This window comes from Bos grunniens, chromosome X, assembly GCF_055505025.1.
Source record: "Bos grunniens cultivar Pamir isolate PY7600 chromosome X, Bosgru_T2T1.0, whole genome shotgun sequence".
NCBI classification, from domain to species: Eukaryota; Metazoa; Chordata; class Mammalia; order Artiodactyla; family Bovidae; genus Bos; species Bos grunniens.
The window spans coordinates 48,872,907-48,899,549 of NC_141194.1; the positions used below are offsets into that span (position 1 = coordinate 48,872,907).

General features: G+C 37.6%; 1 protein-coding gene across 2 annotated transcripts in view; it reads right to left on the reverse strand.

The window, feature by feature from the left end:
• The window catches only part of KLF8 (KLF transcription factor 8), a 348,523-nt gene that overhangs the window by 26,380 nt on the left and 295,500 nt on the right, over positions 1-26,643 (reverse strand). The window contains exon 6 of one of the 2 annotated variants that reach the window (XM_086390159.1): positions 1,734-2,755. The exons of the other annotated variant lie outside the window; for it this stretch is intronic. Within the exon in view, the coding sequence (XP_086246285.1) occupies positions 2,700-2,755 (56 nt within the window). The 3' untranslated portion in view covers positions 1,734-2,699. Of the gene's footprint in view, positions 1-1,733; positions 2,756-26,643 lie in introns of those variants that run through there. 2 annotated transcript variants of the gene reach the window in all.

Below are 26,643 nucleotides of genomic sequence, written 5' to 3' on the forward strand. Positions count from 1 at the left end.
TGTTATTTTAAACCTTGTTTTCCAGTTTTTGTAGTTTTTCTTTGTTCATTTCTTCTTCCTTTTTTGTTTTCCTCTTCTGATTTAATGATTTTTTTTTTTTTTTGGTAGAATGCTTGATTTTGTGTGTGTGTGTGTGTGTGAATCAACTGTATTATTGATTTGTGGTTACCATGGAGTTCAAATATGTTGACTCATAACTATATCTACTTGCTTTGAACTGACAGTCAAACAACTTCAAACACATTATAAAAGATCTACATTTTTAAACCTTTTTCCACATTTTGTGAATTAGAAGTCCTGTTAAATATACATCTTCATGCTTATCCTTTGGCTGATAAGCATGAATTTTGATTGTTTATATATAAATAAAAATCAATTAATAGCCTTATGGGGATTTCCTTATAACTGACTGTTTTTATCCTGCTGCCTTCAGAATCCTCTATCTTTCACTTTTGCCATTTCAATTTTCATGCTTTGGTGTAAATCTGTTTGGGTTGATACTTTTTGGGGCCCTCTATACTTCTTGTACCTTGATATTTGTTTTCTTCTTTAGTTTGGGGAAGTTTTTTGTCACAATTTATTCAGATACTTTTTAGGGCCCCTCTATTTCCTTTTCTGGAGTCCCTGTTATGCCTAAGTTGTATGTTTTATATTATTCCATATATCTCCTATGATGCTTTCCTTCTTTTCTTTTTTCAATTTGTCTGTCAGATGTTCTGACTGGGTGATTTCCATTATTCTATCTTCCAGATTACTTATCCATTGTTTTATCCTATTTAGTCTGATATTCATTGCTTCTAGATTGGTTTTTATCTCAGCAATTGAATTGTCTAATTTTGATCAGTTCATCTTTATTTTTTTATACTTTATTGTTACAATGATCTATATTTCTATTGATAATCTTTCTTAATTTCTTTAGCATTGTTTTACATCTGTTTGGAACTATGAGTCTAGTAGACTGATGCTGGGAATGATTGAGGGCAAGAGGAGAAGTGGGTGATAGAGGATGAGATGGTTGGATGGCATCATTGACTCAACGGACATAAGACTGAGCAAATTCCAGGAGGTGGTGAAGGACAGGGAAGCCTGGCATGATGCAGTCCATGGGGTCACAGAGTGGGACATGACTTAGTGACTGGACAACAAAGGAAGTGATTGCTAAAGCAAGTGAGATTTGTATGGTCATAGTGAAACCATATGGTGCCTATGTAGGAATCCACAGATTTGCTCAGAAGCAGACCAAGGTTGCACATCTCTCACTGCTGTGTTAGTCCAAGATCCTATGCAAGGTTGTGAGGTGGACTAGACTTGAGCTGAAGGTTGGGACATTGCAAGTTTAGGAATATAGGTGGTTGTGCTGCTACCTGGTTTCTGGGCTGCCTCTGTCAGTCCCAGGTCTGGTACCAAGTAGCTGTGTGGAATGTGTAGAACCATGGTGCTCTGCCTAGGGAATGAATCCTGCATGCTGCAGCTCAGGACCTGTCTGCCACAGACTCAGCACCCGGCTGTTTCATGTTCCTGTGGCACGACCTACTGTGTGTGATGACAATGTCTTTTGTGGCTGGACCCTCCATCACAGCATCTATACCAACAATGTGTTCTTCATTGGGGGCAAGTTTCTTGATATTGGTCTGGGCAATGACTTTTTAGATATACAACCATAAGCACAAGAAATAAAAGCAAAAATAGACAAAGGGATTCTATCAAACTGAAAACAATCAAGAGTTAAAATGTAGACTGTGAAATGGGAGGATATATTTGTAAGTCACATACCTGATAAGGGGAAGTTAATAGACAAGCTACATAGACACATACAATTCAACAACAAAAACCTAAAGAACTCAATTTAAAAATGGACAAAAGATCTGAATAGACATTTCTCAAATAAAAGATATGCAAATGGTCAACAGGTATATAAAAAAGTCAAAAGATACATGCTAAATTCACTACTCATCAGGGAAATTCAAATCCAAATCACAGTGAGCAATCACCTCATACCTGTTACAATGGCTATATCAGAAAGACAAAACATAACAACTATTGGAAAGATGTAGAGAAAAGGCAATCCTTGTACACTGTTGGTGAGATTGTAAATTGATACAACTACTGTGAAAAACAGTTTAGAGATTCCTCAAAAAAAAAAAAAAAATTAAACATAAGATTACCATATGATCCTGAATTCCCTCATCATGGTATATAGTCAAGGGTAATGAATTATTTCAATAAGATCTCTGTACTTCCATGTTCATTCAGCATTGTTCATAATAGCCAAGATACAGAAATAACTCACGTGTCTTTTGATGGATGAATGTATAAAGAAGATGTGCTTAATAAATAAAATGGAATATTATTCAGACTTAAAAAGGGAAATGTCATTTGTAACAACATAGATGAACCTATAGGACATTGTTTTTATTTTTTAGTCAGTAAGTCATGTCCGACTCTGCAACCCCATGGACTGCAGCACACCAAACTTCACTGTTCTTCACTATCTCCTGGAGCTTGCTCAAATTCATGTCCATTGAGTCAGTGATGCCATCAAACATCTCATCCTCTGTTGCCCACTTCTCCTCTTGCCTTCAATCTTCCAAGCATCAGGGTCTTTTCCAATGAGTAGGTGCTTCACATCATGTGACCAAAGTATTGGAGTTTTAGCTTCAGCATAAGTCCTTCCAGTGAATATTCAGGACTGATTTCCTTTACAATTGACTGGTTTGATTGTCCTTGCAGTCCAAGGGAATCTCAAGATTCTTCTCTAGAACCACAATTCAAAAGCATTAATTCTTTGGCCTTCAGCCTTTTTTATGCTCCATCTCTCACATCTGTACATGACTACTAGAAAGGCCATAGCTTTTGTTCAAAAAGTTATATCTCTGCTTTTTAATATGCTGTCTATGTTTGTCATTGTTTTTCTACCAAGGAGCGAGCAATTTTTAATTTCAAGGCTGCAGTCACCGTACACATTATACTAAGTGAAATAAACCCGTTTCAAAAAGACAAGTACTGCATAATCTCATGCAGTATTTTTGAATACATGCAGAATATGCAATCTAAAAATATCAAGCCCAGAGAGGAGATAGAGATGGCAGAGTAAGAGGATGCTAAGCTCATCATCCCCACAAACAGATAGAAAAATACAACTACATGTGGAGCAACACTGGAGACTATCTGGAAGTCTCTTCTATGACCAAGGCTGTAAAGAAAGATTAACACAGAATCAGGAAGAAGGAAGGAAAAGCAATGATGTTGAGACTCATGCCCCTTGGAGGAGACACAGAAAAATAGGAGGTATTATAGGCACCAGGAATCTCTTAGCAAGTGAGAGGTTTGAGTCCAATGCCCCAGCCCTGGGGTGTGTCACTGTGAAGATGAGTTCCCCTAGATGGTTTAAAATCATGTAAAACATATTGGAGGACTATAGGAAAATAAGACACTGCTCATGAACAACAAGCATACATGTTTTCTGACTCTTGGGATAAAGGTAGAGTAGGCAGATTGGTAATGTTCTGTGGTTCTAGCTGGTTATCTGTGACCATCATAGCACATACCATAGCCTGCATTGTGTGCCTGTTCCAGCTCCCCCCTCTCTCTCTGGCTCAGTTCTCCACTAGATAAAAAGTCTCTGTTGCTGAGGAGAGTGCACATTTTGGATGAAGGGGGATGGAGATTGCTTGGCCCTGAACATTCCAGCATCTGAACAGAGCAAGGGTGGTCATTACTGGTGTATGTGAGGAAGTGGCAGACTGGGAGCTACATGAAGCTCAGACTGGCATGCCAGGACCATCCCAAAGCATGTCTCACCTGCATCTGGCGACTTCTCCAGCCCCTATTGTTCCAGTATTTCTCTCCTGTGGTGAAGGTGGTGTTGCTGGGAGGCAGAGATGTACATACTTGAATGAAGCAGAGATGGCTTATATCTGACCTTGCATCCGAGTGGGGCAAGGGCAGCTATTGGCAGTGAGTATGTGGGTTAGAAACTGCTTCAGGCTCTGACTAGATGGGATCATCCCAGCACACATCCCATACTCTAACAGCCCCTTTTGCTCTGGCACCAATCTCAATTAGAGTGGAAGTACCCTTTAAGAGGGGAAAATGCACACTGAGAGGGAATGGAACCACCTCAGACCTGAAATTCAGGACTTCCGCTTTAGCAACTTGGGCCTTGATTCTACTGTCAGAAGAGTGGTTGATGGCAATCAAGCATAGGAAAGGACCTATTTCACACCTAGGGAAGGCTCTTGCTTCTCCATTTCTAGACTCCCAATCCTTGATAGGATTATCAAGGTGGTAACTGCCAGCATATTGGGAGAAGGCATGAGCAATGCTCACTTCAGATTTAGTTCTCCTAGCACAGACACTGGGCACACACAGACTGCATAGAGATGCTCCCACAGAAAAATACCACTTCAAGACCAAGATAGGTAACTGCATCACCTAATTGCAAAGAAATAAAAAAAGTTAAACAAAATGACATCAGAGGAAATTTTTTTCAAATGAAATAATTTTTTAAAATGATGGTCAAACCCCCTTAAGAAACAGATAAATAAATACTAGCAGTTTGAATCCAACAGTATATTAAAAGGATCATACACAATAAACAAATTGAATTTATCCCATGGATGCAAGGATTTTTTATAACCCGAAAATTAATCAGTGTTATACACAATATCAACAAGTTGAAGAATAAAAAAACATACTATCATCTTGAATAGATTTGATAGACAGAGTGCCTGAAGAACTATGGACAGAGGTTCGTTGCATTGTACAGGAAGTGGTGATCAAAATCATCCCCAAGAAAAAGAACTGCAAAAAGGCAAAATGGTTGTCTGAAGAGGCCTTACAAATAGCTGAGAAAAGAAGAGAAGTGAAACACAAAAGAGAAAAGGAAAGATAAACCCACCTGAATGCAGAGTTCCAAAGAATAGCAAAGAGAGATAAGAAAGCCTTCCTAAATGATGAATGCAGAGAAATAGAGGAAAACAATAGAATGGGAAAGACTAGAGGCCTCTTCAAGAAAAGTAGAGATACCAAGGAACATTTCATGGAAAGAATGGGCACAATAAAGGACAGAAATAGTATGAACCTAACAGAAGCAGAAGATACTAAGATGTGGCAAGAATACACAGAACAACTATACAAAAAAGATCTTCATGACCCAGATAATCATGATGGTGTGATCACTCACCTAGAGCCAGACATCTTGGTGCAATATAAAGTGGATCTTAGGAAGCATCACTATGAACAAAGCTAGTGGAGGTGATGGAATTCTGGCTCAGCTATTTCAAATCCTAAAAGATGATGCTGTGAAAGTTCTGCACTCAATATGCCAGCAAATTTGGAAAACTTAGCAGTGGCCACAGGACTGGGAACTGTCTGTTTTCATTCCAATCCCGAAGAAGGGCAATGCCAAAGAATATTCAAATTACCACACAATTGTACTCATCTCACACACTACCAAGTAATGCTCAAAATTCTCCAAGTGAGGCTTCAACAGTACATGAGCCGAGAACTTCCAGATATTCAAGCTGGATTTAGAAAAGGCAGAAGAACCAGAGATCAAATTGCCAACATCTGTTGGACCATAGAAAAAGCAAGAGAATTCCAGAGGAACATCTATTTCTGCTTCACTTATGCCAAAGTCTTTGACTGTGTGCATCACAAAAAGTTCTGGAATATTCATAAAGAGATGGGAATAACAGACCACCTTAGCTGCCTCCTGAGAAACCTGCATGCAGGTAAAGAAGCAACAGTTAGAAGTGGACATGAAACAATGGACTAGTTACAAATTGGGAAAGGAGTACATCAAGGCTGTATATTGTACTCTGCTTATTTAATTTACATGTAGAATACATCATGCGAAATGCTGGGCTGGATGAAGCAGAAACTGGAATCAAGATTGTGGGGAGAAATATCAGTAACCTCAGATATACAGGTGACCCCATACTTATGGCAGAAAATGAAGAGGAACTAAAGAGCCTCTTGATGAAGGTGAAAGAGGAGATTGAAAAAGCTGCTTAAAATTCAGCATTCAAAAACCAAAGATTGGAGGAGGAGCTAAGGTGGCAGAGGAGTAGGACGGGGAGAATGCTTTCTCCCCCACAAATTCATCAAAAGAACATTTAAACGCCGAGTAAATTCCACAAAACAACTTCTGAATGCCGGCAGAGGACTTAAGGCACCCAGAAAAGCAACCCAAGTCTTCGAAAGGAGAGAGAAGAAATACAGCTCCACCCACCAGAACACTGACACAAGCTTCCCTAACCAAGAAACCTTGACAAGCCACCTGTACAAACCCACACACAGCAAGGAAAAACCACAATAAAGAGAACTCCACAAACTGCCAGAATACAGAAAGGACACCCCAAACTCAGCAATTTAAACAAGATGAAGAGACAGAGGAATACCCAGCAGATAAAGGAACAGGATCAATGCCCACCAAACCAAACAAAAGAGGAAGAGATAGGGAATCTACCTCATAAAGAATTCCGAATAATGATAGTGAAATTGATCCAAAATCTTGAAATCAAAATGGAATCACAGATAAACAGCTTGGAGACAAAGATTGAGAAGATGCAAGAAAGGTTTAACAAGGACCTAGAAGAAATAAAAAAGAGTCAATATATAATGAATAATGCAATAAATGAAATTAAAAACACTCTGGAGGCAACAAATAGTAGAATAACAGAGGCAGAAGATAGGATCAGTGAATTAGAAGATAGAATGATAGAAATAAATGAATCAGAGAGGATAAAAGAAAAACGAATTAAAAGAAATGAGGACAATCTCAGAGACCTCCAGGACAATATTAAACACTACAACATTCGAATCATAGGGGTCCCAAAAGAAGAAGACAAAAAGAAAGACCATGAGAAAATACTTGAGGAGATAATAGTTGAAAACTTCCTTAAAATGGGGAAGGAAATAATCACCCAAGTCCAAGAAACCCAGAGAGTCCCAAACAGGATAAACCCAAGGTGAAACACCCCAAGACACATATTAATCAAATTAACAAAGATCAAACACAAAGAACAAATATTAAGAGCAGCAAGGGAAAAACAACAAATAACACACAAGGGAATTCCCATTAGGATAACAGCTGATCTTTCAATAGAAACTCTTCAAGCCAGGAGGGAATGGCAAGACATACTCAAAGTGATGAAAGAAAATAACCTACAGCCCAGATTATTGTACCCAGCAAGGATCTCATTCAAATATGAAGGAGAAATCAAAAGCTTCTCAGACAAGCAAAAGCTGAGAGAATTCAGCACCACCAAACCAGCTCTCCAACAAATACTAAAGGATATTCTCTAGACAGGAAACACAAAAACAGTGTATAAACTCGAACCCAAAACAATAAAGTAAATGACAACGGGATCATACTTATCAGTAATTACCTTAAATGTAAATGGGTTGAATGCCCCAACCAAAAGAAAAAGACTGGCTGAATGGACACAAAAACAAGACCCCTACATATGTTGTCTACAACAGACCCACCTCAAGACAGGGGACACATACAGACTGAAAGTGAAGGGCTGGAAAAAGATTTTCCATGCAAATAGGGACCAAAGAAAGCAGGAGTAGCAATACTTATATCAGATAAAATAGACTTTAAAACAAAGGCTGTGAAAAGAGACAAAGAAGGTCACTACATAATGATCAAAGGATCAATCCAAGAAGAATATATAACAATTATAAATATATATGCACCCAACACGGGAGCGCCACAATATGTAAGACAAATGCTAACAAGCATGAAAGGAGAAATTAACAATAACACAATAATAGTGGGAGACTTTAATACCCCACTCACACCTATGGATAGATCAACTAAACAGAAAATTAACAAGGAAACACAAACGTTAAACCATACAATAGACCAGTTAGACCTAATTGATATCTATAGGACATTTCATGGCAAAACAATGAATTTCACCTTTTTTTCAAGCGCACATGGAACCTTCTCCAGGATAGATCACATCCTGGGCCATAAATCTAGCCTTGGTAAATTCAAAAAAAATAGAAATCATTCCAAGCATCTTTTCTGACAACAATGCAGTAAGATTAGATCTCAATTACAGGAGAAAAACCATTAAAAATTCCAACATATGGAGGCTGAACAACACGCTGCTGAATAACCAACAAATCACAGAAGAAATCAAAAAAGAAATCAAAATTTGCATAGAAACGAATGAAAATGAAAACACAACAACTCAAAACCTGTGGGACACTTTAAAAGCAGTCCTAAGGGGAAAGTTCATAGCAATACAGGCATACCTAAAGAAACAAGAAAAAAGGCAAATAAATAACCTAACCCTACACCTAAAGCAACTAGAAAAGGAAGAAATGAAGAAGCCCAGGGTTAGTAGAAGGAAAGAAATCTTAAAAATTAGGGCAGAAATAAATGCAAAAGAAACAAAAGAGACCGTAGCAAAAATCAACAAAGCCAAAAGCTGGTTCTTTGAAAGGATAAATAAAATTGACAAACCATTAGCCAGACTCATCAAGAAACAAAGGGAGAAAAATCAAATCAATAAAATTAGAAATGAAAATGGAGAGATCACAACAGCCAACACAGAAATACAAAGGATCATAAGAGACTACTATCAACAATTATATGCCAATAAAATGGACAACGTGGAAGAAATGGACAAATTCTTAGAAAAGTACAACTTTCCAAAACTGGACCAGGAAGAAATAGAAAATCTTAACAGACCCATCACAAGCACGGAAATTGAAACTGTAATCAGAAATCTTCCAGCAAACAAAAGCCCAGGTCCAGACGGCTTCACAGCTGAATTCTACCAAAAATTTAGAGAAGAGCTAACACCTATCCTGCTCAAACTCTTCCAGAAAATTGCAGAGGAAGGTAAACTTCCAAACTCATTCCATGAGGCCACCATCACCCTAATACCAAAACCTGACAAAGATCCCACAACAAAAGAAAACTACAGGCCAATATCACTGGTGAACATAGATGCAAAAATCCTTAACAAAAGTCTAGCAATCAGAATCCAACAATATATTAAAAAGATCATACACCATGACCAAGTGGGCTTATCCCAGGGATGCAAGGATTCTTCAATATCCACAAATCAATCAATGTTATACACCACATTAACAAATTGAAAAACAAAAACCATATGATTATCTCAATAGATGCAGAGAAAGCCTTTGACAAAATTCCACATCCATTTATGATAAGAACTCTCCAGAAAGCAGGAATAGAAGGAACATACCTCAACATAATAAAAGCTATATATGACAAACCCACAGCAGACATTATCCTCAATGGTGAAAAATTGAAAGCATTTCCCCTAAAGTCAGAAACAAGACAAGGGTGCTCACTTTCACCATTACTATTCAACATAGTTTTGGAAGTTTTGGCCACAGCAATCAGAGCAGAAAAAGAAATAAAAGGAATCCAAATTGGAAAAGAAGAAGTAAAACTCTCACTGTTTGCAGATGACATGATCCTTTACATAGAAAACCCTAAAGACTCCACCAGAAAATTACTAGAACTAATCAATGATTATAGTAAAGTTGCAGGATATAAAATCAACACACAGAAATCCCTTGCATTCCTACACACTAGTAATGAGAAAACAGAAAGAGAAATTAAGGAAACAATTCCATTCACCACTGCAACAAAAAGAATAAAATACTTAGGAATATATCTACCTAAAGAAACTAAAGACCTATATATAGAAAACTATAAAACACTGGTGAAAGAAATCAAAGAGGACACTAATAGATGGAGAAATATACCATGTTCATGGATTGGAAGAATCAATATAGTGAAAATGAGTATACTACCCAAAGCAATTTATAGATTCAATGCAATCCCTATCAAGCTATCAGTGGTATTCTGCACAGAGCTAGAACAAATAATTTCACAATTTGTATGGAAATACAAAAAACCTCGAATAGCCAAAGCAATCTTGAGAAAGAAGAATGGAACTGGAGGAATCAACCTACCTGACTTCAGGCTCTATTACAAAGCCACAGTCATCAAGACAGTATGGTACTGGCACAAAGACAGAAATATTGATCAATGGAACAAAATAGAAAGCCCAGAGATAAATCCACGCACATATGGACACCTTATCTTTGACAAAGGAGGCAAGAATATACAATGGAGTAAAGACAATCTCTTTAACAAGTGGTGCTGGGAAAACTGGTCAACCACTTGTAAAAGAATAAAACTAGAGCACTTTCTAACACCATACACAAAAATAAACTCAAAATGCATTAAAGATCTAAACATAAGACCAGAAACTATAAAACTCCTAGAGGAGAACATAGGCAAAACACTCTCCGACATACATCACAGCAGAATCCTCTATGACCCACCTCCCAGAATATTGGAAATAAAAGCAAAAATAAACAAATGGGACCTAATTAAACTTAAAAGCTTCTGCACAACAAAGGAAACTATTAGCAAGGTGAAAAGGCAGCCTTCAAAATGGAAGAAAATAATAGCAAATGAAGCAACGGACAAACAACTAATCTCAAAAATACACAAGCAACTCCTACAGCTCAACTCCAGAAAAATAAATGACCCAATCAAAAAATGGGCCAAAGAACTAAGTAGACATTTCTCCAAAGAAGACATACCGATGGCTAACAAACACATGAAAAGATGCTCAACATCACTCATTATCAGAGAAATGCAAATCAAAACCACTATGAGGTACCATTTCACGCCAGTCAGAATGGCTGCAATCCATAAGTCTACAAGCAATAAATGCTGGAGAGGATGTGGAGAAAAGGGAACTCTCTTACACTGTTGGTGGGAATGCAAACTAGTACAGCCACTATGGAGAACAGTGTGGAGATTCCTTAAAAAACTGGAAATAGCACTGCCTTATGATCCAGCAATCCCACTGCTGGGCATACACACTGAGGAAACCAGAAGGGAAAGAGACACGTGTACCCCAATGTTCATCACAGCACTGTTTATAATAGCCAGGACATGGAAGCAACCTAGATGTCCATCAGCAGATGAATGGATAAGAAAGCTGTGGTACATATACACAATGCAGTATTACTCAGCCATTAAAAAGAATACATTTGAATCAGTTCTAATGAGATGGATGAAACTGGAACCTATTATACAGAGTGAAGTAAGCCAGAAAGAAAAACACCAATACAGTATACTAACGCATATATATGGAATTTAGAAAGATGGTAACAATAACCCTGTGTACGAGACAGCAACAGAGACACCGATGTATAGATCAGTCTTATGGACTCTGTGGGAGAGGGAGAGGGTGGGGAGATTTGGGAGAATAGCATTGAAACATGTATAATGTCATGTATGAAACGAGTCGCCAGTCCAGGTTCGATGCACGGTACTGGATGCTTGGGGCTGGTGCACTGGGACGACCCAGAGGGAGGGTAGGGGAGGGAGGAGGGTTCAGGATGGGGAACGCGGGTATATCTGTGGCGGATTCATTTCGATATTTGGCAAAACTAATACAATATTGTAAAGTTTAAAAATAAAATTAAATTAAAAAAAAAAAAAAAAAAACAAAGATGATGCCATCTGGTTCCATAACTTCATGGCAAATAGATGGGGAAACAATGGAAACAGTGACAGACTTCATTTACTTGGGATCCAAAATAATTGCAGATGATAAGAGCAGCTATAAAATTAAAAGGTGCTTGCTCCTTGGAAGAAAAGCTATGACAAACTTATACAGTGTATTAAAAAGCAGAGACATCACTTTGTGGACAAAGGCCCATCTAGTCAAAGCTATGGTTTTACCAGTAGTCATGTATGGATGTGAGAGTTGGGCCATAAAGAAAGCTCAGCACCAAAGAATTGATGCTTTTGAACTATGGTGTTAGAGAAGACTCTTGAGATTTTCTTGGACTGCAAGGAGATGAAACCAGTCAATCATAAAGGAAATCAGTCCTGAATATTCATTGGAAGGATTGATGTTGAAGATGAAGCTCCAGTACTTTGGCCACCTGGTGCAAAGATCTGACTCATTATAAATGACCTTGGTGCTGGGAATGATTGAAGGCAGGAGCAGAAGGGGACGACAGAGGACGATATGGTTGTGTAGTATCACCTACTCAATGGACATGAGTTTGAGCAAGTTCTGGGAGATGGTGAAGGACAGGGAAGCCTCGTGTGCTTCAGTCCATGGGGGTCACAAAGAGTTGGGCACGAGTGAGAGACTGAACAACGCTAGGTCATCTCAATAAATGTAGGAAAACCTTTTGACAAAATTGAACATCCATTTAGGATAAAAACTTTCCAGAAAGTGGGCACAGAGAGAACACACCTCAAAATAATAAAGGTCATACATGAGAAACCTATAGTTAACATCATACTCGATGGTGAAAAGCGGAAAGCGTTTCCTCTAAGATCAGGAACAAGACAAGGATATACACTCTTGCCATTATTATTCAACATAATTTTGGAATTCCTAACCATGGCTATCAACGAAGAAAAGAAATAAAATCTTAATTGGAAAAGAAGTTAAACGGTCACTGTTTACAGATTATATGATATTGTACACAGAAAATCCTAAGATATTACCAGAAAACTACTAGAGCTCATCATGAATTTGGTAAAGTTGTAAGTTACACAATTAATATACAAAAATCTGTTATATTTCTGTACACTAGCAATGCAAAATCATAAAGAGAAATTAAAGAATCATTTCCCATCACATCAAAAAGAATAAAATACCTAGGAATTAATCCACCTAATGAGACAAAAGACCTGTAGTCTGAAACCTATAATATACTAATGAAAGAAATCAAAGATGACACAAACATATGGAAAGATATACCCTATTCTTGAATTGGAAGAATCAATATTCTAAAAATGACTATAGTTCCCAAAGCAATCTACAGATTCAATGAAATCCTTATCAAATTACCAATTATCTAAAACACAGAAGTAGAACAAAAAAAAACCTTAAAATTTGTAGGAAGACTCAAAAGACCCTGAATAGCCAAAAGCAACGTTGAGAAAGTAAAATGGAGCTAGAGGAATCAGGCTCATGACTTCAAACCATACTACAAATGTAGAGTCATTAAAATAATATATAGTGCTGGAACAAAAATAGAAATACAAGTCAATGGAACAGGATAGAAAGCACAGAAATAAACCCACACACCTATGATCAATTAATCTGTGACAAACAAGATGATACTATACAATGGAGGAAAACAGTGTCTTTAATCAATGGTGCTGGGAAAACTGGAAAGTTACATGTAAAAAGTGAAATTAGAACAGTCTTTAACACCATACACAAAAATAAACTCAGAATGGACTAAAGACCTAAATGTGAGACTGGATACTATAAAACATTTAGAGGAAAAAATAGGTAAAACACACTTTGAAATAAATTACTTTATTTTTTTACAATACTTTACAATATCTTTTCTGATTCATCTCCCAGAACAATGAAAATAAAACCAAAAATGAACAAAAGGGACCTAAAAACAAAAAAGCTTTTGCACAGCAAAGGAAAGCATAAAAAAAAAAAATGAAAAGAGAACCCATAGAATGGGAGAAAATATTTGCAAATATTTTCAACCAACAAAGGAAGAGTCTCCAAAATTTGCAAACAGCTCATATGGCTTAATATCATAAAAAAAAAAAAAAAAAAAAAAAAACTCAATCCAAAAATGGGCAGAAGATCTAAAGAGACTTTCTCCAAAGAAGACATGCAGATGGCCACGAGGCACATAAAAACATGCTCAACATTGTTAATTATTAGAGAAATACAAATAAAAAATCAATGAGGAGGATCAAGATGTTGGAAGATTAGGAAACAGAGTTCACCTTCCTCTGCAGAAACATTGAAAATACCTCTACATGTAGAAGGATTCACACATAACAGCTACTGAGTGCTGTCATCAGGTCTCAGACATCTGAAAAGCCAAGAAAATCTTCATATAACTGGGTAGGACAAAAAGAAAAAGAAAGAGAAGGAAACAGAAAGGGGTCTGTTCCCCAGGAATGGAGCTGTGAAGGAGGAAAAGTTCCTGCACCTTGTGAAGGCTCCTCACCAGAGGAGAAATTAGACTGGGTGGAAGGAAAGTTTTGGAGCCTAAAAAGTGGAGATGGGAGACAAGTTTGTGGAAAGCAAAACAGAGAGTAACTCTTTTCCTGGTGAGGATGGGGGTCAGGTGCTAAAGCTCAACCTCCAAAACTTAGTCTCAGGAAAGGTCCCGGTTTAGGTGCAGAAAGAGCCTGAAGAGGTCAAGCTATGGCAACTGAGGGTGTACTAGGAAGAATCCTGGGCCCGCTAGCGAGGTAAGGTGCCATTATTGGGAGGCATATGAAGGGGGGGGGGGTAAGATAACCATAATAGAAAATAGAAATAAGAGTGAAAAAAATTAAGACAGTTTCTGGGACATTAAAAACACCAATATTAGAATTATAGGGGTCCCAGGAGAAAAAGAAAAAGATAAAGAGCCTGAGAAAGTATTTGAAGAGGTCATAGTAAAAAATATCCCAAACATGGGAAAGGAAATAATCACCCAAGTCCAGGAAGGCCAGAGAGTTCCAGGTAGGAAAAATCCAAGGAAGAATATGCCAACATATATATTAATCAAACTAACAAAAATAAAATACAAAGAAAAAATATTAAATGAAACAAGGGAAAAGAAACAAATAACATACAAGGGAATTCCAACAAAGGTTATCAGCTGATTTTTCTGCAGAAACTTTGTAGTTCAGAAGGCAATGGCAAGATATATTTAAAACGATTAAAGGAAAAAAGGTAAAATCAAGAATACTACTACCTATGAGCTTCCTTGGTAGCTCAGTGGTAAAGAATCCACCTACTGATGCAGGAGACACGGATTCAATCCCTGATCTGGGAAGATCCCACATGCCATGGAATGACTAAGCCCATGAGCCACAAAAATTGAGCCTGTGCACTAGAGCCTGGGAACCACAACTACTGATCCCATAAGCCACAAGCACTGAAGTCCACACACCCTAGAGCCCATGCTTCACAACAAGAGAAGCCATGGCAATGAGGAACCTGTGCACCACAACTAGATAGTAGCCCTTGATCTCTGCAACAAGAGAAAAACATATGCAGCAACAAAGACCCAGCACAGAAAAAATGAATAAACAAATAAAATTATATTTTTAAAAAAGAATTCATAGCACTTTTTGTATTGTTGAATACAAAGCATCAACTTTTCTAAGTGCTTTTTAGATTGCTTAAAATTTTTTTCAAGATTTTAAAAGATGTATAAGGTTAAGTTTGCAAATATAATGGAAATGCTGTATATCTTTTGAAGTGATAAAAATTCATGTTGGAATTTTAAAGAAAATATGTTGTAATAATGCTGTTGTAAGTAATATTTTAATGTCTCTTTTTGCCTGTTTTCTATTTCAGCACATTCATTGTGGTGAATGTTCATAGCATTATAATTGCTTAGCCATCGAATGATAACATTTGTTAGTAGAGACTGAAAAATTTTATTTGTGAAATTCTGCAGAATTCATTTTTCTATTTCCAATATTTTCTGAAGTTAAATAAAAATTTTCAAGCCATTGATGTAATAAAATATGAAACAAACAAACAAAAAAAGAATACATAGCAAGGCTCTCATTCAGATTAGATGGAGAAATCAAAAGCTTTACAAACAAGCAAAAGCTAAGAGAATTCAGCACCATCAAACCAGCTTTACAACAATCACTAAAGGAAACTCTCTAGGCAACAAACACAAGAGAAGAGAACAAAAGAGGAATAAAAGAAAAAGAACTGTCAAAAGAAAAACCAAAGCAAATAGAAAATGGCAATAGGAATATACATATTTATAATGACTTTAAATGTAAATAGATTAAATGCACCAAAAGACATTGGGTAGCTGAATGGATATAAAAAGACCTGGTGGGGGTAGGGGAGCGGTCTCAAGATGGTGGAGAGTAGGACAGGGAGACCACTTTCTCCCCCACAAATTCATCAAAAGATCATTTGAATGTTGAGCAACTTCCACAAAACAACTTCTGAATGCTAGCAGAGGACACCAGGCACCCAGAAAGAGAAGCAGTCTCCACACAGTAGGAAATCCTCTCACAGGTGTCTCTGTGGGGAGTTTTGAAATCTCAGAGGGCAACATAACTAGGAGAAAACAAAAAAACAGAATACACCCCTAACTGCAATTACAAGTGGAAACAGAGAAATGGCACAGAGGCGTGTATTCACCACCAGTGAGTGGGGGCTGGGCAGGGAGGCATGAGCTGCATCATTTGTCCTTAGGGAAAGTAACAGGCTTGAATGCCCTGAGGATAATCTAAGGGAGCTAATGTGAGACTGCAACCCAAACTGGAATATATATATATAGAGAGAGACCATTCCCACGAGAGGCTCTAACTTGGACCGGTGACCCCTGGCGCATTCACAGAACAAAGGATTGAACAAATACCAAAAGAGAGTAATACAGCTGCCATATAGGGCCCTACTTCCCCAGAGTCAGAGAGGCAGGCATGCGACAGCCAGAGGCAGAAGGCAAGGGGATACTGCAATCTCTGCCCCAGAGACCACATCTTCAAACAAACTGAGCAGGCTCCCAGTTGCTAACCATGTCTTCCTGGGATCCTGGACGGTTGACATCTGCCAGGAGGGTCAGAGTCTAAGATCAGATACCCAGAGGAGATACACGGCACTCCTGGGACTGTGCTCTTGCAGCATACCTGGGAAACCAAGTGGCCAGGACTGAGGAGGTGAATAAGGTGCACAGTCCACCTGGGACAGTGTGCTTGCCAAGCACCCGTTGCCAGAGTAGGTTGGACCTGGGAAAGGCACAAAACACACAGCCCATCTGGGTCTGTGCCCCTATAGAGCACCTGAGAACCTGAGCAGCTTAGACCTGGGAAGTGCACAAAATGCAAGGCCCACTTGGGACAGTGCCCGTGCAGAGCACCCTGGAGCCTGAGTATTGTAGACCTAGGAAGTACACACTGTGTTGGGCTGTGGCAAACTCAGTGTGGTTCATCCACTGCAAGCATTCCACACACGTCAGCGGTATTTATTTGTTGTGTCCCTCTCTCCTCACAACACAACTGAACAAATGAGCTTAAACAAGTGGTCACCTTCACCCCCGTGTGTCAGGGCAGAAATTAGACACTGAAGAGACTTGAAAACAGAGGAAGGCAAAACAAACAAAGAAAGGGGAATGGCTCTGGAAGTGACAGGTGCAAAAGATTAAAACTGCAATTTCTGAGACTGTGCATTTGAGAAACACCTAAAGACATTGAGAACAAGTACAAGCTGAAACAAGGGACTATTTGACACTGAACTGACGCCACACTGCCCACAACAGCTCCAGAGAAATTCCTAGATATATTTTTACTATAATCATTTTTAACTTTTTTTAATATAAATTTATTTATTTTAATTGGAGGTTAATTACTTTATAATATTGTATTGGTTTTGCCATACATTTATAACTCCTTTAACTTTCATTTTTATAGTCTACTATTACCTTTCAACAGACTGGTTCCAAATAGGAAAAGGAGTACGTCAAGGCTGTATATTGTCACCCTGTTTATTTAACTTCTATGCAGAGTACATCATGAGAAACGCTGGACTGGAAGAAACACAAGCTGGAATCAAGACTGCCATGAGAAATATCAAAAACCTCAGATATGCAGATGACACCACCCTTATGGCAGAAAGTGAAGAGGAACTAAAAAGCCTCTTGATGAAAGTGAAAGTGGAGAGTGAAAAAGTTGGCTTAAAGCTCAACATTCAGAAAACAAAGATCATGGCATCTGGTCCCATCACTTCATGGGAAATAGATGGGGAAATAGTGGAAAGTGTCAGGCTTTATTTTTTGAACTCCAAAATCACTGTGGATGGTGACTGCAGCCATGAAATTAAAAGACGCTTACTCCTTGGAAGGAAAGTTATGACCAACCTGGATAGCATATTCAAAAGCAGAAACATTACTTTGCCAACAAAAGTTCGTCTAGTCAAGGCTATGGTTTTTCCTGTGGTCATGTATGGATGTGAGAATTGGACTGTGAAGAAGGCTGAGCACAGAAGAATTGATGCTTTTGAACTGTGGTGTTGGAGAAGACTCTTGAGAGTCCCTTGGACTGCAAGGAGATCCAACCAGTTCATTCTGAAGATCAGCCCTGGGATTTCTTTGGAAGGAATGATGCTAAAGCTGAAACTCCAGTACTTTGGCCACCTCATGGGAAGAGTTGACTCATTGGAAAAGACTCTGATGCTGGGAGGGATTGGGGGCAGGAGGAGAAGGGGACGACAGAGGGTGAGATGGCTGGATGGCATCACTGACTCGATGGACGTGAGTCTCAGTGAACTCCAGGAGCTGGTGATGGACAGGGAGGCCTGGCGTGCTGCGATTCATGGGGTCGCAAAGAGTCGGACATGACTGAGCGACTGATCTGGTCTGATCTGATTACCTTTCCAAAAAAGCCCCTGTTTTTTAAAAACAAATTCCATATTTATTTCTTTAAGTTTTTGTGATTGATATTGTTTGTAATTTTTATATTGTATTTTTTAGAATCTAACCTCCATTCTAGGTTTTTAATCTTTGCTTATTGATATTTGTTATCAATTTTGCACCTTTAAGAATCTAATCTTCAGTATCTACTTTCACTTAGGGGTTTGATTACTGGCTTGATTGCTCTCTCCCCTTTTGACTCTCCCTTTTCTCCTCCAGGTCACCTCTACTTCCTTCCTCCCTCTCCTCTTCTCTACATAACTCTGTGAAACTCTCTGGTTGTTCTGGGCTGTGGAGAATACTTAGGGATTTGATTACTGGCTAGATTGCTCTCTCCCCTTTGACTCTCCCTTTTCTCCCTCTGGTCATCTCTATCTCCTTCCTCCATCTCCTCTTCTCTACATAACTTTGTGAATCTCTCTGGTTGTTCCTGGACGTGGAGAATCATTTCACCATTAACCTAGGGGTTTTATCTTCTGTGCTGTATGGATGGAGAAGTCTTGAGGTTACTGTAAGAGAAGGAACAAAAACCAGAGGCAGGAGGCTAAACTCCAAAACATGAGAACATCAGAGAACTCCTGACTCCAGGAAACATTAATAGACAAGATCTCACCCAAAAATCTCCATACCTACCCTGAAAGCAAACTCCACCCAAAAGCCAAGTTCCAGTGCAAGACACAGCACGCTATTCACCAGCAAAACAGGGACACAACCCTGAACATTAAAAGATGGGTTTCCCAAAGCCATGCCAAACCCAGAGACACCCTAAAACTCACTACTGGAGACTTAATTGCAACTCCAGAGAGAAGAGATCCAACTCCAGCCACTAGAACACAAACACAAGCTACTCCAACCAAGAAACCTTGACAAGAAACTAGTCCAACTCCATCCACAGGGAACAGACTACACAATTAAGAGGAACCACGAACTTCCAGCCTGCAGAAAAGGTACCAAAACAAAGCAATGTAAATAAAATGAAAAGGCAGAGAAATATTCAGCTGGTGAAGAAACATGAAAAATAATTCGGAATAATGATAGTAATGATGATCCAAAATCTTTAAAACAAAATGGAGTTACAGATGGATTACTGACAAGGATTGAGAAGATGCAAGAAATGGTTATAAAGGACCTAGAGGAAATAAAGAAGAGTCAATCAATAATGAACAATAACTGAGATGAAAAGCACTCTGGAAGGAACCCACAGTAGAATAACTGAGGTAGAAGAGAGGATAAATAATGTGGAAGATATAATGGTAAAAATAAGTGAAGCAGAGAGTAAACAAGAAAAAGAAATAGAAGAAATGGGCAGAACCTCAGAGACCTCTGGCACAATGTTAAATGCCCCAACATTAAAATCATAGGTGTTCCAGAGGAAGAAGTCAAAAATAAAGGGCATGAGAAAATACTTGAGGACATAATAGTCAAAAACTTCCCTAAAATGAGGAAGGAAATAGCCACCCAAGTTCAAGAAATGCAGAGAGTCTCAAACAGGATAAACCAAAGGCAAAAACCCCCATGACACATATTAATCAAATGACAAAGATCAAACACAAAGAGCAAATATTAACAGCAGCAAGGGAAAAGCAACAAATAACACACAAGGGGATCCCCATAAGGATAACAACTGATCTTTCAAAAGAAACTCCTTAGGCCAGAAGGGAATATCCGGACATACTTATGGAGGCTAAACATATGGAGGCTAAACATCACATTCTGAATAAGCAAAACATGACAGAAAATATCAAAAAAGGAAATAAAAATATACATAGAAACAAAATATATATAGAAAATATACATGAAAATGAAAACATGACAACCCAAATCTATGCGATTCATTAAAAGCAGTGCTAATAGGGAGATTCATAGCAATACAAGCCTACCTCAAATAACAAGAAAAACATCAAATAAACAACCTAATTTTACACCTAAAGGAACTAGAAAAAAAAATAAGAAACCCGAATTTAGTAGAAAGAAAGAAATCATAAAAATCAGAGCAGAAATAAATGAAAAAGAATTGAAGGAGATCATAGCAAAAACCAACAAAACCAAAGGCTTGTTATTAGAGAAGATAAATAAAATATATAAACCCTGTTAGTCAGACTCATCAAGAAAAAATGAAAGAAGAATCAAATCAATAAAATCAGAAATGAAAATAGAGAACTCACAACAGAAAACACAGAAATACAAAAGATCATGAGACTACCATCAGAAATTATATGCCAAAAAAATGTACAACTTCTTAAAAAAGTAAAATCTTCCAAAACTGAACCAGGAAGAAATAGAAAATATGAATGGACTCACCACAAGTATGAAAATTGAAACAGTAATAAAAAATCGTAAAACAAACAAAAGCCCAGGACCAGATGACTTCACAGGTGAATTCAACCAAAAATTTAGAGAAGAGCTAACACCTATCCAACTCAAAATCTTCTAGAAAACTTCAGAAGAATGTAAACTGAAGAACTCATTCTATGAGGCCACCATCACCCTAATACCAAAAGCAGACAAGAAGCCATAATAAAGAAAACTACAGGCCAATATCAATGACGAACATAGATGCAAAAATCCTCAACAAAATTCTAGCAAACAGAATCTAACAACATCTAAAACAGCATACACCACGACCAAGTGGGCTTTATCTTAGGGATGCAAGGATTCTTCAGTATTCACAAATCAATCAATGTGCTATACCATACTAACAAATTGATGGATAAAAACCATATGATTATCTCAATAGATGCAGAGAAAGCCTTAGACAATACTCATCACACATTTATGATAAAACTCTCCAGAAAGCAGGCATAGAAGGAAAATACCTCAACATAGTAAAAGCCATATAGAACAAGCACACAGCAAACATTATCCTCAATGGTGAAAAACTGAAAGCATTTCCTCTAAAATCAGGAACAAGACGAGGGTGCTCACTCACACTGCTACTATTCAATATTGTTGTGGAAGTCCTAGCCACAGCAATCACAAAAGAAAAAGAAATAAAAAGAATCCTGGACTGGAAAAGAAGTAAAATTCTCACTGTTTACAGATGATACAATTTTCTACATAGAAAACCCTAAAGACACCACCAGAAAACTACTAGAGCTAGTCAGTGAATATAGTAAAATTACAGGATATAAAATTAACACACAGAAATCCCTTGCATTCCTATACACTAACAGTGAGAAAGCAAAGAGAAATTAAGAAAAGAATCCCATTCACCATTGCAATGAAATGATTAAAATACTTAGGAATAAATTTACCTAAAGAAACAAAAGACCTATATGTAGAAAACTATAAATCATTGATGAAAGAAATAAAAGATGACACAAATAGGTAGAGAAATATACCATGTTTGTGGATTAGAAGAATCAATATAGTGAAAATGATTATACCACCCAAAGCAATCTATAGATTCAACACAATCCCTATCATGCTACCAACAATATTTTTCACAGAACCAGGATAAATAATTTCACAGTTTATATGGAAACACAAAAAAAAACTTGAATAGCTAAAGCAATCTTGAGAAAGAAGAATGGAACTGGAGGAATCAATCTTCCTGATTTATGACTATACTGCAAAGCTACAGTCATCAAGATAGTATGGAACTGGCACAAAGACATAAATATAGATCAATGGAACAAAATAGAAAGCCCAGAGGTAAATCCACGCACCTATGGACACCTTATTTTTGACAAAGGAGGCAAAAATATACAGTGGAGAAAAGACAATCTCTATAAGAAGCAGTACTGAGAAAACTGGTCAACCATCTGTAAAAGAATGAAACTAAAACACTTTCTAACACCACACACAAAAATAAACTCAAAATGGATTAAGGATCTAAATTTAAGACCAGAAAATATAAAACTCTTAGAAAAAAAAATATAGGCAGACCACTCTGACATAAACCACAGCAAGATGTCTATGATCCACCTCCCACAGTAATAGAAATAAAAGCAAAAATAAACAAATGGGACCTAATTAAACTTAAAAGTTTTTGCACAACAAAGGAAACTATAAGCAAGGTGAAAGGCAGCCTTCAGAATGGGAGAATACAATAGCAAATGAAACAACTGACAAATAATTAATCTCTAAAATATACAAGCAGCTCATGCAGCTCAATACCAGAAAAATAAATGACTCAATCAAAAAGTTGGTGAAAGAACTAAACAGACATTTCTCCAAAGAAGATATACAGATGGCTAACAAACACATGGACAGATGCTCAACATCACTCATTATCAGAGAAATGCAAATAAAAACCACAATAAGGTACCACCCTACACTGATCAGAATGGCTGCCACTGAAAAGTCTACAAACAATAAATGCTGGAGAGGGTATGGAGAAAAGGGAGCACTCTTACACTGTTGGTGGGAACGCAAACTCTTGTAGACACTATGGAGAACAATGTGGTGATTCCTTAAAATACTGGAAATAGAACTGCCATACGACCCAGCAATCACACTGCTGGGCATACACACTGGGAAACCAGAATTGAAAGAGGCATGTGTACCTCAGTGTTCATTGCATCACTGTTTACAATAGCTAGGACATGGAAGAAACTTAGATGCCTATTGGCAGATGAATGGATAAGGAAGTCATAGTACATATACAGAATGGAATATTACTCACCTATAGAAAAAAAGAATGCATTAAGTCAGTTCTAATGAGATGGATGAAACTGCAGCATATTATGTGAGTGAAGTAAGTCAGAAAGAGAAACACCAGTACAGTATATTAATGCACATGTATGCAATTTAGAAAGATGGCAATGATGACCCTATATGTAAGACAGCAAAAGAGCATAGATGTAAAGAATAGACTTTTGGACTATGTCCGTAGAAGGCAAGGCTGGGATGATTTGATTCAATAGCATTGAAACATGTACAATACCATATGTAAAATAGATGACCAGGGCAAGTTCAATGCATGAAGCAGGGTACTCAAAGTTGGTACTGTGGGATGACCCAGAGGGATAGGGGAGGGAGGGAGGTAGGAGGAGGTTTCAGGATGGGAGGGCACATGTATACCACTCACTGATTCATTTTGATGTATGGCAAAAACCACAACAATTAAATAAAGCAATTAGCCTCCAATTAAAATAAATAAGTTAATTAAAAAAAAAAAGACCCATATATATTCTATCTACAAGAGATCCACTTCAGACTTAGAGAAACAGAAACTTACAGTGAGGGGCTGGAAAAAGATATTCCAAGCAAATGGAAATAAAAGGAAAGCTAGAGTAGCAATACACAGGCAAAAATAGACTTTAAAGTGAAAACTGTTCCAAGATACAAGGAAAGATACTACATAATGATCAAGGGATCAATCCAGCAAGAAGTTATAACATTTTTAAATATTTATGCACCCAATATAGGAACACCTCAATATATAAGACAAATGCTAACAGCTATAAAACAGGAAATTGACAGTAACAGTATAATAGGAGTACCAGAAGAAGAAATGAGGGAGAATAGGATTGAAGATGTAGTTGAGGACATTATAGCTGAAAGTTTTCCAAATTTGTAGAAGGAAACAGATACAGAAAAGCTGGAATCACAGAGCATACCAAACAAGATGAACCAAACAAGTCCACACCAAGACATACCATATTTAAAATAACAAAATTTAAATACAGAATTTAAAGGAAAAAACAGAAGAAAAAGTAATATACAAGGGACTCTCTGTAAGAGTATCAGCTACTTTCTCTGCAGAAACTTTGTAGGAAAGGAGGGAGTGGTATAATGTATTAAAAGTGCTGAAGGGAAAAAAAACCTGTAACTGAGGATACTCTATCCAGTAAGATTATCATTCAGAAGCAAGAGAGAGAGAAAGAACTTCTCAAAAAAGAAAAAACTAAAGGAGTTCATCAATAATAAATCTACACTAATAGAAATGTTAAAAGGTCTTCTCTAAGTGGAAAAGAAGTAAGAATCTTTGGAAAGGGAAAATTCCACCAGGAAAGGCAGATATGTAGTAAAGGCTGAAACTCAAGTAATTAAGTAAGCCAGTACAAAGATTAAAAAGACAAAAATTATAAAAGCCACTATAATTACAATAATTACAATAAACAGTTAAGAGATAACTATGAAGAAACAAAATATGACATCAAAAAACTAAAAATGTGGGGGAGGGAAGTAAAAAGTGTAGATTTTTTTAGAATGTGTTTGAACTGCAATGATTACAAGTTTGAAAGAGTAGGTATAAGTTATAGGTCAACATATATGAACCCCATGCTAACCACAAATCAAAAATCTATGATAGAGATAAAAAAATAAAAATGAAAGAATATAATAATGCTACTTAAAAATATCACTAAACCACAAGGGAAGAAAAACAGAAGAACAGAGAAGAACTACAAGAACAAACAGAAAACAAGTAATAAAATGGGAATTTTATACCTATCAATAACTACTTCAGATGTCAATGGGCTAAATGCTCAAGTCAAAAAACATGGTGGCACATTTTCTTTACAATAGAATATCAGTCATCCATTAAAAAGAAAGAAATAATGTCATTTGCAGCATTTTGGATGGGCTTAGAGACTGTCATACAGAATGAAGTAAGACAGAGAAGGAGAAATATCAAATGACATCCCTTATATGTGGAATCTAAAAATAAATAATACAAATGAACTTATTTACAAAACAGATACAGATTCACAGACTTAGAGAACAGTTGGTTGCAGGGAGGAAGGATGGAGCAAAGGAATAATTAGGGAGTTTGGAATCAACATGTACATATTGCTATATTTAAAATGAATAAACAACATGGATGGCTTGTTGTTGTTCAGTCAGTGACTCATGTCTGACTCTTTGCGACACCATGGACTGCAGCATACCAGGTTTCTATGTCTTTCACCATCCCCAGAGTTTGCTCAAATTCACGTCCATCAAGTTGGTGATGCCATCTAACCATCTCGTCCTCTGCCGGCCCTACTTCTCCTGCCGTCAATCTTTCCCAGCATCAGAGTCTTTTCTTATGAATTGGCTCTTTGCACCAGGTGGCTAAATTATTGGAGTTTCAGCTTCAGCATCAGTCTTTCCAATGAAGTTTTCCTTTAAGATTTAAGACTCCTTAAGGATTTCCTTTAAGATTCCTTTCTGATTTCCTTCAAGATTGACTGATTTGGTCTCCTTGCAGTCCAAGGGACTCTTAAGAGTCTTCTCCAACACTACAGTTCAAAAGTATCAATTCGTTAATGCTTAGACTTCTTTATGGTCCAACACTCACATCCATACATGACTACTAGAAAAACCATAGCTTTGACTACATGGAACTTTTGTTGTCAAAGTGATGTCTCTGCTTTTTAATACACTGTCTAGGTTTGTCATAGCTTTTCTTCCAAGGAGCAAGTGTCTTTTAATCTCATGGCTGCAGTCACCATCTGCAATGATTTTGGAGCCCAAGAAAATAAAATTTGTCACTGTTTCCATTGTTCTCCCATCTATTTGCCATGAACTGATGGGACCAAGTACCATGATCTTCATTTTTTGAATGCTGAGTTCTAAGCCAGCTTTTTCACTCTCCTCTTTCACTTTCATCAAGACGCCCTTTAGTTCAGGTGGTGTCATCTGCATATCTACAGTTCTTGATATTTCTGTTGGTAATCTTGATCCCAGCCTGAGCTTCATCCAGCCTGGCATTTCACATGATATACTATGCATTTAAGTTGAATAAGCAGGGTGACAACATACATCCTTGATGTACTCTTTCCTAACTTGGTACCAGTCTGTCATTCTATGTCCAGTTCTAACTGTTGCTTCTTGACCTGCATACAGATTTCTCAGGAGGCAGGTAAGGTGGTCTGGTATTTCCATCTCTTGAAGAATTTTCCAGAACTTGTGATCCACACAGTCAAAGGCTTTAGTGTAGTCAACGAAGCAGAAGTAGATGTTTTTCTGGAATTCTCTCACTTCTCTTATGATCCAATGGATGTTGGCAAATTGATCTCTGGTTCCTGTGCCTTTTCTAAATTCAGCTTGAACATCTGGAAGTTTTTGGTTCACATACTGTTGAAATCTAGCTTGGGGAATTTTGAACATCACTCTGTGAGTGTGGGAAATGAGTCCAATTGCGTGGTAGTTCTGTTCTTTGGCATTGGAATGAAAACTGAACTTTTCCAGTCCTATGGCCACTGCTATTTTCCAAATTTGCTGGAATATTGAGTGCAGAACTTTCACAGCATC